Source organism: Pelophylax lessonae, assembly GCF_965119305.1.
Source record: "Pelophylax lessonae genome assembly, contig: HAP1_SCAFFOLD_340, whole genome shotgun sequence".
Classification (NCBI taxonomy): Eukaryota; Metazoa; Chordata; class Amphibia; order Anura; family Ranidae; genus Pelophylax; species Pelophylax lessonae.
In genome coordinates, this window is record NW_028120004.1 from 32,258 (window position 1) to 45,915 (window position 13,658).

At 41.2% G+C, this 13,658-nt stretch overlaps 1 protein-coding gene across 1 annotated transcript; it reads right to left on the reverse strand.

The window, feature by feature from the left end:
• Positions 1-7,878: 7,878 nt before the first annotated feature.
• On the reverse strand, positions 7,879-8,712 carry LOC309543749 (uncharacterized protein; the record flags this gene model as incomplete). Its single annotated transcript, XM_082276192.1, has 3 exons — positions 7,879-8,019; positions 8,110-8,421; positions 8,479-8,712. The coding sequence occupies 3 exons, from the start codon at positions 8,710-8,712 to the stop codon at positions 7,879-7,881; spliced, it is 687 nt and encodes a 228-aa protein (XP_082132318.1).
• Between the last annotated feature and the right edge of the window lie 4,946 nt (positions 8,713-13,658).

Sequence of the window (13,658 nt, forward strand, 5' to 3'; positions counted from 1 at the left end):
CAATTTCCCTCCCCAAGCCAGTCCAGCCCATACCTCAACAAACATGCAAGATTATACAGTCTAACATTCGGAAGACCAGCCCCCCCATGTTCTTCGGGAGATGCAACTTTTCCAGCGAGATTCGCGAGTGTTTGCCTTGCCAAATAAATTTTGAGAAAGCTCTGTTCAACATTTGAACATCCTTATGCTTCAATAGAAGTGGTATGTTTTTATTCTTCATACTCGCCTTGGCAAGCGCTTGTATAGAGTCCCTGGTTGAAAGAGACAAGCAAGATTTCAAACACCCCAGATGGGACTCGAACCCACAATCCCTGGCTTAGGAAGCCAGTGCCTTATCCATTAGGCCACTGGGGCTTGTTTTTTATAATGATTGCCACACATATTAGTTAAGGCATGAGGAAAGGGAATTTCTAAGGCTTTTATTCTTCATACTCGCCTTGGCAAGCGCTTGTAAAGAGTCCCTGGTTGAAAGAGACAAGATTTCAAACACCCCAGATGGGACTATGTAGACCCCTTATGTATTTATACATGGTGATCATATCCTTCCTTAATCTCCTCTTATCAAGAGAGAATAAATTCAGTTCCTCAAATTTATCCTCATAACTAAGCTCTTCCATGCCTCATATCAGTTTGGTTGCCCTTCTCTGCACTTTCTCCAGCTCCCCGATGTCTGGAGAACTGGTGCCCAAAACTGAACTGCATATTGCAGATGAGGTCCTACTAATGATTTGTACAGGGGCAAAATTATATCTCTCTCTTGAGTCCATGCCTTGGTTAATAGAAGAAAAGACTTTGCTTGCTTTGGAAACCGCAGCTTGACATTGCATGCTATTAATAAGCCTATGATTATTATTATTATTATATAGGATTTATATTGTGCCAACAGTTTGTGCAGCGCTTGATCTACCAGAACACCCAGATCCTTCTCCACCATTCACTTACCCCAGTTGCACTCCCCCTAGTATGTATGATGCATACATATTCTTAGCCCCCAAGTGCATAACTTTACAATTATCAACATTAAACCTCATTTGCCACAAAGTTGCCCAATGAAACAGTGCATTAAGGTCGACTTGTAAGTTGGAGACATCCTGTAAGGAATTTATTCCACTGCAAAGCTTGGTGTCATCTGCAAAGACTGAAATGGTACTTTTAATCCCAGACCCTATATCATTTATAAAGATATTAAAAAGTAAGGGTCCCAACACTGAACCTTGGGGTACACCACTGATAACCTTAGACCATTCAGAATAAAAATTGTTAACCACTACTCTCTGAATACACTTTTAGTTGTATTTCGTTTTCTATCCATTTACAAACTGATCTTTCCAAGCCTATAGACTTTACCTTACACATTAGCCGTGTGTAGGGAACTGTGTCAAACGCTTTTGCAAAATCCAAGTATACTACATCCACAGCCATCCCTCTGTCCAAGGTTTTACTTACCTCCTTATAAATAGAAATCCGATTTGTCTGACAACTTCTGTCTTTCATGAATCCATGCTGTCTGTTATGTAAAATACTTTTCCAGCAAGAACTCATCTATGTCGGCTTTTATTAAACTCTCCAGTATCTTCCCGACTTTAGAAGTTAAACGAACTGGTCTATAGTTACTTGATAAAGACTGTGATCCCTTTTTAAATATAGGCACCACATTGGCCTTACGCCAATCCAGTGGTACTATTCTAGTCAAATGAAAAGTCCCATTAAAAAGTCCCTAAAAATGAAAGAATGGCTTTGAAATGACAGAGCTCAATTCTTTTAGGATCTGTGGGTGTATGCCATCCAGGTTCAGGTGCTTTATTCTGTCTAAATATTTTTAGACCATATCACTTTTGAGCCATTATGGATCATTTAGGGCTGTGTCAATACCATCCCCATTATGGTTATGAGCTCCCCCATGCTCCTTTGTATACACAGAGCTGAAGAAAGTATTTAATAAATGTGCCTTCTCTTTGTCCCCAGTCACCCACTCCAGATTATTTTGTAAAGGGCCTACATGCTCAAACTTGATTTTTTTTACTGTTAATATATTTCAAAAATTTTTGGGGGTTTGTCCTACTATCTTTTGCAATCTGTCGTTCGTTTAGAATTTTTGCATCCTTGATTTCCTTTTTATATATTCTATTATATTCTTTGTAACATTTAAATGATGATAGTGTTCCTTCATTTTTGTATTTGTTTAAAAGCTCTTTTTTGAGTTTTTTATATAAGTGCAGACTAAAGGTACTTATACATCGCCGGTATGCATTCTGGTACTGATAGGATATCACAGAGGGATGCTTCTAACTGCACACCTATTGGTAATTAGTCATCATTAGTGTTAGGCGAATGGTTTGGGCCGAGCGATAGTTCAGCCTGTTCGGCAAACACCTTAATTTTCGGGGTGCTTGGCAGATTGTTTGCTCGCTGAGCGACCCACAATGCACTGCGTGCTGCACAGTGCATTCTAGGGCCTTAATTGGATGAAGTGTTGCACCGCTTTACTGATAAGGGCACAGAGCAATGTCAGAGCCCTGATTGGACAAAGTGATGATGACTTTATCCAATCACGACTCAGTGATTATAGTCCCACCCCACACTATAAAAGGATCCTTTCCAAGGGAAGCTTTTGCAGTGCATTGTTGGAGTGGAAGATAGATAGAGCAGGGCTCAGTTTGCTACTAGCGAGTTAATGTGTACACTGATTGTGACTCTGAGTGTAGAGTGTTAGTGTAGTGCTATTATAGTGTCAGTATAGTGTGTTGTCAGTATAGTGTTAGTGTAGTGCAGTGTTTTAGTGCTATATACAGTGCTTTATACACCTTTATTTTTTTGGTAGCTGCATGGTTTTTTTTTTTTGTCCCCTGCCTTATGTTGTACTCGCTTATGTTGCCAGCGGTTTAGACATTAATAGCTGTTTGTAGAGTTATTTTGAGGGGACAGCAAATTTACACTGTTATACAAGCTGTACACTCACTACTTTACATTGTAGCAAAGTGTAATTTCTTCCGTGTTGTCACATGAAAAAAAATAATACATTTAAACAAAAATGTGAGGGGTGTACTCACTTTTGTGAGATACTGTATCTATATATATGTATATATATATATATATATATATATATATATGTATATATACACATACAGTATTTGCAAATATATGTGAAGCCGCACTGCCACGTCAAGGCACCTCTGCAAAGTGCGGTCCCTAACTCTACTCTAACTCTACTCTAATGTCATTTCCAAATTGAGACACAAATAGCAATAAATAAACTTAAAGTCAAAACTAGTTCAAGAATGTTGAAACGGAGGTTTTTGTTGCATATATTTGCAATATTATGTGAAGTCCCAAAGAACTCCCAGCTTCGGACATGCTATCACCACTGTGAACCTCATTGGGAGGCAGCAGAGCCATTGGATCTACCTTATGGCTTACGGTTGGTCACAGTGACACCTCCCTATACTATGCATACAGCCCTCAAATCTTCCGTAATGCTCCATTCACTTTTGTACAACTCCAAAGCAGCTCGACTTTGGAGTGCAACTTTAATGCAACTTTGAATGGGTATGACTTGGATGCGACTTTGGCTAAAAATAACGGACAACTGCTGCACAACTGTTGCATGTAAAACATTTAGGTATGACTCTCATGCAACTTTTGAGGGTTAACATTGAAGTCTATGGCCCTCAAGTTGCATGAAAGTCTGACCAAAGTTGTGCATTAACTACTTTAAAGTCCCTGCAACTTTAAGTCAAACATATATTAATGGTTATCATTGAAAAACACGAGGTATGACTTTTCATCCAACTTTCATGTCCAAAGTCAGATGACAAGTCGTACAAGTGTGAATAGACATTTATAGCCAGTTCAACACATGCCTGAGAAAAAAAAAAGGAGCAGCCTCCAACCTCCAATTTTAGCTAATCCAACACACAACAAAGAATAAAATACTGGCCTCCAACCTCCCCTTATAGCCAGTCCAACACACACCTAAATAAAAGTACCAATCTCCAACCTCCCCTTCAGTTAATCCAAGACACCTAAAAAAAATACTGGCCTCCAACCTCCCCTTATTGCCAGTCCAGCACACACCTGAAAAAAAATGCCATCTTCCAACATATCCTATAGCTCAAGGGTATTGAATTCAAATTCATGGAGGTTCGATTAGTAAAATTTTCTTCCAACAGAGGTCCAGATTGCATTTTTGTGCAATGACTCGGATTCTTTATATCACAGCCCAGGTGTGCAGGCACGACATCCCATTCATTTGAATGGGCTGCTGTGTCTGCGTTTTCAGCTGGGAAAAAGCCCTGGCACCTTTTTAAAAATGCAGTCGCATGGAAACTGTATGGTGCGTTTGTACCATGCAATTTCCATGTGCGGGAAATCGCACCTTGTATTTCACTGCGCTTAAGAGTCAATGGTACCCTGCACGTTTTCTGTGCAGCTGCTTATCCCCCTTCACATCTTCCCCACCATAGCACTGTCCTTCTTTACATCATCACCACTCCTTTCTGGTAAGAAAACCAACAGCTGATCGCGGCGGTCCTGATAGAGCAGTAGCTCGGGCCAGACGCGGACCGCAGGCCGCCATTTAGTGATGCCCGCTATAGCTGATCCAACACATGCCTAAATAAAAAACTGGTCTTCAACCTTCCCTTTTAACCAATCCAACACATGCCTAAACAAAAATACTAGCCTCCAACATCCCCCTTTAGCTGATACAACACGTCTGAAAAAAATACTGGCCTCCCCCTATAGCCAGTCCAACACGTATCTAAATGAATGTAGCAGCCTCCAACCTCCACCTTTAGCTGATCTAAGACACAACTAATGCCCCGTACACAAGTGCAGATTATCTGAAGACTTTTGTCTTCAGATTTACCTTTTCTATGTAGTGCAAGGGCCTGCCGGATTGCATACAAATTGAAAGTGGTTAGGTTTGACCTCATATTATATGGTTTTGGTAAGTCTACAGACAAAAGTCTTCAGAAAATCTGCATGTGTGTACGGGGCATAAGAATAAAATACTGGCCTCCAACCTCCCCTTATAGCCAGTCCAACACACACCTAAATAAAAGTACCAATCTCCAACCTCCCCTACAGTTAATCCAAGACACACCTAAAAAAAATACTGGCCTCCAACCTCCCCTTATAGCCAGTCCAGCACACACCTGAAAAAAAATGCCATCTTCCAACATATCCTATAGCTCAAGGGTATTGAATTCAAATTCATGGAGGTCCGATTAGTAAAATTTTCTTCCAACAGAGGTCCAGATTGCATTTTTGTGCGATGACTCGGATTCTTTACATCACAGCCCAGGTGTGCAGGCACGACATCCAGCTGATCCAACACATACCTAAAAACAAATTACTGGCCTCCAACCTTCCCTTTTAACCAATCCAACACATGCCTAAACAAAAATGCCAGCCTCCAACATCCCCCATAGCTGATACAACACGTCTGAAAAAAAAATTCTGGCCTCCCCCTATAGCCAGTCCAACACGTATCTAAATGAAAGTAGCAGCCTCCAACCTCCACCTTTAGCTGATCTAAGACACAACTAAGAATAAAATACTGGCCTCCAACCTCCCCTTTAGCCAGTCCAACACACGCCTTAAAAAAATACCATCCTCCAACCTACCCAATAGCTAATCCAACAGATGCCTAAAAATCAAATTACTGGCCTCCGACCTCCCCTTATAGCCAGTCCAACACACACCTAGATAAAAGTACCAGCCTCCGACCATAACTGATCAGACACACACCTAAAAAAATATTGGCCTCCAACCTTCCCATATAGCCCATATAGCCAGTCCAATACATGCCTAAAAAAATACCAGCTTTAACCTCCCCCAATAGCTGGCCCAGCAAATGTGGGTCGCCAACCCGCATACATGTGAACCAGGCCTAAAGCAATAGCAAAGTAATTTATAAATAAAAATACTTGTCCTCCTGCAGTTTTAACCACTTCTGGACCGCAAGGATTTGCCCCCTTAATGACCAGGCCATCAAATCGGAGCTGAGCGCCAGCACCAGTCATCCCCAGGTAGACCGGACACTGCTTGATGGCTATATAATAATGTAATGTGGGCTGCTATGCCTGTGCATCTATAAATATGCTGCTATGCCCGTGTATGTATGTGTGTATATCTCTATATATCTCTATATCCATCTTATTCTTTCTATCTTATTCTATCTATCTATCTTATTCTTTCTATCTATCTTATTCTATCTATCTATCTATCTTATTCTATCTATCTATCTATCTATCTATCTATCTATCTATCTATCTATCTATCTATCTATCTATCTATCTATCTGTCTATCTATCTATCTATCTATCTATCTATCTATCTATCTATCTATCTATCTATCTATCTATCTATCTATCTATCTTATTCTATCTATCTATCTTATTCTATCTATCTTAATCTATCTATCTATCTATCTATCTATCTATCTATCTTATTCTATCTATCTATCTTATTCTTTCTATCTATCTTATTCTATCTATCTATCTATCTATCTATCTATCTATCTATCTATCTATCTATCTATCTATCTATCTATCTATCTATCTATCTTATTCTATCTATCTATCTTATTCAATCTATCTATCTAATTATTTCTATCTTATTCTTTCTATCTTATTCTTTCTATCTATCTATCATCCTATTCTATCTGCAGAGACTTGCTTGTATTAGGCAGTTTCTGTCTGTGTCTGAGCCCTGGAAGAAGCATGTGGGTGTGTGCTGGGAGCCGTCTGATTGGTTACAGGGAGGAGCTAAGCTCTCTCACTCCAGGATCATATTACAAGAGCTGCTTCTATTGAGTGAGTGAACTGTTGAGTGAGTGAAAGTCATCCAGCTCACTGAAAGTATCAATTCAAAAGGAAGACTTGAGGAGCAGAGAAACACGGTATTTAAAAAATGACCACAATATCAGAACCGTGGTATGCAATACCGCGATATATCGAATTACTGAAAACCGGCACATCTCTAATCAGCATCCAACCTAGTCCTATAGCTGATTCAGGACACACCTAAAAAATACTGGCCTCCAACCTCCCCTTAAAGCCAGTTTAACACACGCCTAGATGAAAGTACCAGCCTCCAGCCATAGCAGATCCAACACACACCTAAAAACATACTGGCCTCCAAACTCCCTCTATAGCCAGTCCAATACATGGTTAAAAAAATACCAGCTTTAACCTCCCCCAATAGCTGGCCCAACACCTGAATGAGAAAAAGTATCATCCTCTAACCTCCTCTTTTAGCTAATGCAACTCACGTCAAACAAATTACTGGCCTCCAACCTCCCCTTAAAGCCAGTCCAACACACACCTAAATAAAATGACCAGCCTCCAGCCTCCCCATATAGCTGGTCCAACACACGCCTGAATAGAAATACTGGCCTCCAACCTCCTTACCTAAATAAAAGTACCAGCCTGAAACCTCCCCGTGTGGATAAGAAGGGGGGGGGCAAACCTCAGTATGTTCTTGGTTTCAGACTGGTCACATGCTTTGCATCTTTTCCGTAGTTCAGAAAAAATAATATCTAAAGTCTTGCAATGTTTGTAGGGGGAGCTGATGGCACCTGTGGTCTTGCCATTTCTCCCCATCTGCTGCTGGTGAAAGAGAATCCAAAAAAAAGCTTCTGGTCCTTTGCTTTTAGTTTGGGCTTCTGTTTTAGTTTGGCAGGATCTATGATTTCCTCCATTGTCATCACTGTCGTCAGGTCTGGGGGGCACTGTGAAGAGAAGAAACATTATTACTGAAGATTATGTACATTGATGACCTTTCTATTAGAAATGGTTATACACACTCAGATGACGGGGGAGAATATAGAAAGCAGAACATTGGACAATGCTCTGCCATTGACCTATGTGTGGTTCATATACTTACTATGCTCATGGTAAATGGCGGGCTTACTTCTCCAGCCTCCAGTTCCTTCCAGTCTACGCTCTTAAAAAATGGGTGGCTTCGCAGATCTTTAACAAGAATCTCTCTTCCTTCTGGGCATTTGCATAGGAGCTGTAAAAATATACAAAAAATTAGGTTATCCATGGTACAAAGTAATAAAATAGCTTTTTTTTTTGCTGATTACAGATGGAGTTTACTTACTTTGTCCCCTATGAGGTCCTTGAGATCCATATCGAAATCCTCAGGGAAAGTTGGACAATGGTTGAGGATGTAGTATGCCAACACCTCTTCCGAATCCATGTCTGTGTAGGCATCTGAATCATTGTCTGGCTTGTCGTCTGAATCATTGCCTGTCTTGTCGTCTGAATCATTGCCTGGATTGTCGTCTGAATCATTGCCTGGATCCGCGTCTGAATCATTGCCTGGATCCGCGTCTGAATCATTGCCTGCATCGTCGTCTGAATCATTGCCTGCATCGTCGTCTGAATCATTGCCTGCATCGTCATCTGAATCATTGCCTGCATCGTCGTCTGACTCATTGCCTGCATCGTCGTCTGACTCATTGCCTGCATCGTCGTCTGACTCATTGCCTGGATCGTCGTCTGAATCATTGCCTGGATCATCGTCTGAATCATTGCCTGGATCGTCGTCTGAATCATTGCCTGGATCGTCGTCTGAATCATTGCCTGGATCGTCATCTGAATCCCAGCCTGGATCATCGTCTGTATCCCAGCCTGGATCATCGTCTGTATCCCAGCCTGAGTCAGTGTCGGAGCTGTTGAATGGGTAAGTTCCAATCGCCATCTCATACACTATAACTCCCAGGGAGAAATAGTCAACGGCAAATCCATATGGCTCTTCCTTATAGATCTGTGGAAATATTAAAAAGAGTAGAATGGTCAGTACTGATTGTTTTACTGACAATAATATAAAAATATTGAAATACAGCACCTACCCTCTAGTTCTATATGTATAGTAATTTTGCCGTCATTTTATGTATGTGCTTAAATTAAGTGTTGTATATGGTGAGGCTCTATTACCCTTTAGTAAACAGACATTTCAAATACAATGAATTAAATATATATAAAGTTGATACAGTGTTGAAAAAGTGCAAAAAAGTGCTTCTGACGTGCAATGGATGTGTGAAATATGCAATGGTTTCCAAAGTGCATAGAATAAAATAAATGTGCAAAATAAGGTATCCAGATGTCTTAATTAAACATTCACACATATCATTCTATTGTTTTGTAAAACACTGTGCAATATATATGCAATGTGCAATGCATTCCAAAGTGCTAACAATAAATGTGTAGACATGTTTCGATTATTGCATCTCAAAAACTGAAGAATTGTTGAGATAAATTAGATTAATTAAGTGCAAACAGTTGTGACTTCATAAAAGTTTTACATTACTGACAAGAAGACAGGAAAACCAAAATGATCCAATACTCACTTCTGGTGCCATGTATTGTGGAGTGCCGAGGTTGGAAGTCAGCGTTCGGGATGCATGCACCTCTGTTGCTGATAAGCCAAAGTCAGCGATTCTCACATGTCCGACGCTATCCAGCAGAATGTTTTCTGGTTTGAGATCCCGGTGTACAATCCCCCGTTTATGAAGGAACTGCAGTCCACAAAGGATCTCCGCAGTGAGGAATCTGATGGAGAGATAGAAAAGATTATATATGAGGTTATTATATTATATAAACATTTTATATGGTAATCTAGGCCACAAAATAATAAATCATTTATCACAAAGCTTTAATTTAAATTATTTTTAATTATCAGGCATTGTCATGTATGAATGTAATAACTAAATCAGGTTGAAATAAAATATTATCAGTAAAAGGTAGATCATAGCACAATGTATACATAGAAGTGTTTTATATGGATATTTGAAATTGTTAATTAATTTGTAGTAAATATGCTTTGCAAATTTTTTGTGATAGTAAAGGTGTCCAAATATGATTGAATGTGATTTTACAATCTCTCCTAAAGTGTATGTAAGACCAAAACAGAAAGCAATAAAAAAGCTTCCTCTCTCCATCCCAGTGGCGGCTGGTCAATAGGGGGCGCGGGGGCGCCGCCCCCCCCCCCCCCAAGGCTAGTCACTGTGTAAAAATCAGCATAAAAAAGTGTACCTTTAATATGGGAGCGGGGCGCCGGACACATTGCTGGCTATGGGAGGAGTGGGGCTTTGGCATCACGTGCCTCTTTACTTGTAAGGTGATTGGCGGCCTTTTAGTCCTCGGGGCGCAGAGCATTGCGCCCCGAGCACTCCCACTCTCCGTCTGCCGTCTTGTGATTGGTCCAGCCTGGCAGCATAGCACCAAGCTGGACCCTGAAATGCTGCATCCAAGTAGTGTGTAGCCTGCAGGTAGGTTCACATTCAGCAGATAGTGAGGCTTGTCAGAGCCGCTTAGTGTGTGTGACACTGTCAGGTAATGTTACTGCTTGCAGGGAGAAAGACCAGCTGTCAAAACTCAGCGGTGATTGCCAGACCATTATAGATATATCCCGGGTAACTATAGGCTGGTCAGCCTAACATCAGTAGTCTGCAAGATTTTGGAGGGGATGTTAAGGGGCCACATACAAGACTTTATTAATGAAAACGGTATTATTAGTAGTAATCAGCATGGATTCATGAAAAATCGTTCTTGCCAAACCAATCTATTAACCTTCTACGATGAAGTGAGCTGCCACCTAGATAAAGGAAGGCCTGTGGATGTGGTGTATCTGGACTTTGCAAAGGCATTTGACACCGTTCCCCACAATTGCTTACTGTACAAACTAAGGAATGTAGGTATGGACCATAGGGTGAGTACCTGGATAGAGAACTGGCTCCAGGGAAGAGTCCAGAGGGTGGCGATAAATGGGGAGTACTCGGATTGGGCAGGTGTGGAAAGTGGGGTCCCCCAAGGTTCTGTCCTGGGACCAATCCTGTTTAATTTATTTATAAATGATCTAGAGGAGGGGATATCTAGTACAATCTCAGTATTTGCGGATGATACTAAACTAAGTATGCCAATATCTTCTATGCAGGATGTGGAAACCTTACAAGCGGACCTGACCAAAATAATGGGGTGGGCAACTACATGGCAGATGATGTTTAATGTTGAAAAATGTAAAGTAATGCACTTGGGCATCAGAAACACGAAAGCAAGCTACTCAATGGGGGGAAACCTCTGGGTGAGTTTAGGATGGAAAAGGACCTGGGGGTACTAGTGGACAACAGGCTTGGCTGTGGCATGCAATGCCAAGCCGCTGCAAGCAAAGCCAACAGAATACTGGCATGTATAAAAAAGGGGATTCACTCCAGAAATAAAGAGATTATTCTCCAAATCTACAAGACTCTGGTCCGGCCACATCTGGAGAATGCTGTCCAGTTCTGGGCACCGGTCCTCAGGAAGGATGTGCTGGAACTGGAGAGAGTCCAGAGAGGGGCAACAAAAATAATTAGGGGAATGGAGGGCATCCGCTATGAGGAAAGACTACAAGGACTGAACTTATTCTCTCTGGAGAAGAGACGAGTGAGGGGGGATATGATATCAAAGTACAATACTGTACTGGTGACCCTAGCATAAGGAACAAACTTTTTAGAGAAAGGGAATACAATAAGACACGTGGCCACTCACTAAAACTAGAGGAGAAACGGTTTAACCTTAAAATACTTAAGGGGTTCTTCACTGTCAGAGCAATAAGGATGTGGAATTCTCTTCCACAAGCAGTGGTATCAGCCGGGGGTATCGATAGTTTAAAAAAACCATTAGATGGGCACCTTAAAGACCACAACATACAGGGGTATACAATGTACGGTTAACAGGAAACACACACACACACATCATAGGTTGAACTGGATGGACTGATGTCTTTTTTCAACCTCACAAACTATGTAACTATGCAACTATGTGACCTGATAGAACCCCTTTGGTATGAATTAGAGCAAAGACTGCGAGCCAGGCCTTCTCGTCCAACATCAAGTGCCTGACCTCACTAATACGCTTCTGGAAGAATGGTCAAACATTCCCATAGACACACTCCTAAACCTTGTGGACAGCCTTCCCAGAAGAGTTAATGCTGGTGTAGCTGCAAAGGGTGGGCCAACTCAATATTGAACCCTACGGACTAAGACTGGGATGCCATTAAAGTTCATGTGCGTGTATAGGCAGGCATCCCAATACTTTTGACAATATAGAGTGAGTGTGTGTGTGTGTGTGTGTGTGTGTGTATATATATATATATATACACACACATATATATATATATACACACACAAGCATGTGTGATTGAGCTTTGGGGTGCACACCCTAATGCAATAGGCTGTGCACGCCTATGACGTTAACCCAATACTGCAACCCCCCTTTATGCATTAACCCATTACTCACACCCCATATCCATGAATTACCACATATTGCACCCCCTTCATCTGTGTACAACATTAACCTTTTGCTGCACCTCTCTATACATTAACCCCTTACTCGCCTCCATCTCCATGAATTACCGCATATTGCACCCCCCTCCATCTGTGTGCACCATTAACCCTTTGCTGCACCTCTCTATACATTAACCCCTTACTCACCTCCATCTCCATGAATTACCATTTATTGCACCACCCCCCATCTGTGTACATCATTAACCCCTGCTCTTTCCCCCACCTATTGTCATACATTAGTCTTACTGCTCTCTCCATGCATTACCCGTCACTGCACCCCCTCATTGCAATATATAACTCCTTAACCTCTTAGTGATATATAGCTATATCTATATCCCTTCCAATCTCCATACTTCCCCTACTGCACTCCCTTATCTTCATATAAATCACAACCCCCCCCCCCCCCATATCTACACATCCCTCATCTCCATATGCATTATCTCCCTTACTACTGTACCCTCAATGGGGGGAGTACACTGGGGACTGACCAGGATCAGTATGGGGGGGGACACTGCCCGGAATCAGACATTTATCATTTTCCTTCCACTTCACAATTATGTGTCGGTCTATCACATAAAATACATTTACGTTTTTGGTTGTAAGTTAACATGACAAAATGTGGATTATTTCAAGGGGTGACTGAATACTTTTTAAAGGCACTGTACCTTGATTACTGAAGGCTCCTTTCACTCTTGTGTGACCTCAAAGTCACGCAATTTTTTACCGTGTTTTTTTGCCGCGAAGCAATGCCTATTACATTTTTCTGTTTGCGCCCCCCCAAATAAAAATTTTTTAGCACCAGCCGCTACTGCTCCATCCAATACTACAAAAAAAGTTTTACATTTACAGACAAACGTTATCAAAAATGACATTGTACAAGGACCCGTTAGATGGAAATCAAATTGATTCATTGGCAGACCTCCATATGATCTATTTGCTTAGAAATCTGAGAAGCGATAGGTTAGAGATTGCCCAATCAGATGAAGGGTTGGAAGCTTCCACTGGATGATGAACTGGCCAATAATGGTTGAATGGATTATAACAGTATCTATATGGACACACTGAGGGAGATTTATTAAAACTGGTGTACACAAAATGTGGTGCAGCACAGTAACCAGCTTCTAGGTTTTTTTGCCAAAGCTTAACTGAACATGCTGAAGTTACTGTTGCGGTTTTAGTAAATCTCCCCCTCGGTGACATCTGTAGACACATCGTGATAGATTACTCTCCGGGTAAAATAGATTGTCTGGAATTAGTCTCAGTAGAAAATGAATTATGTCCAGTGCCTGGGATGTCTGTTCAGTGTGTGATTGTACATGTA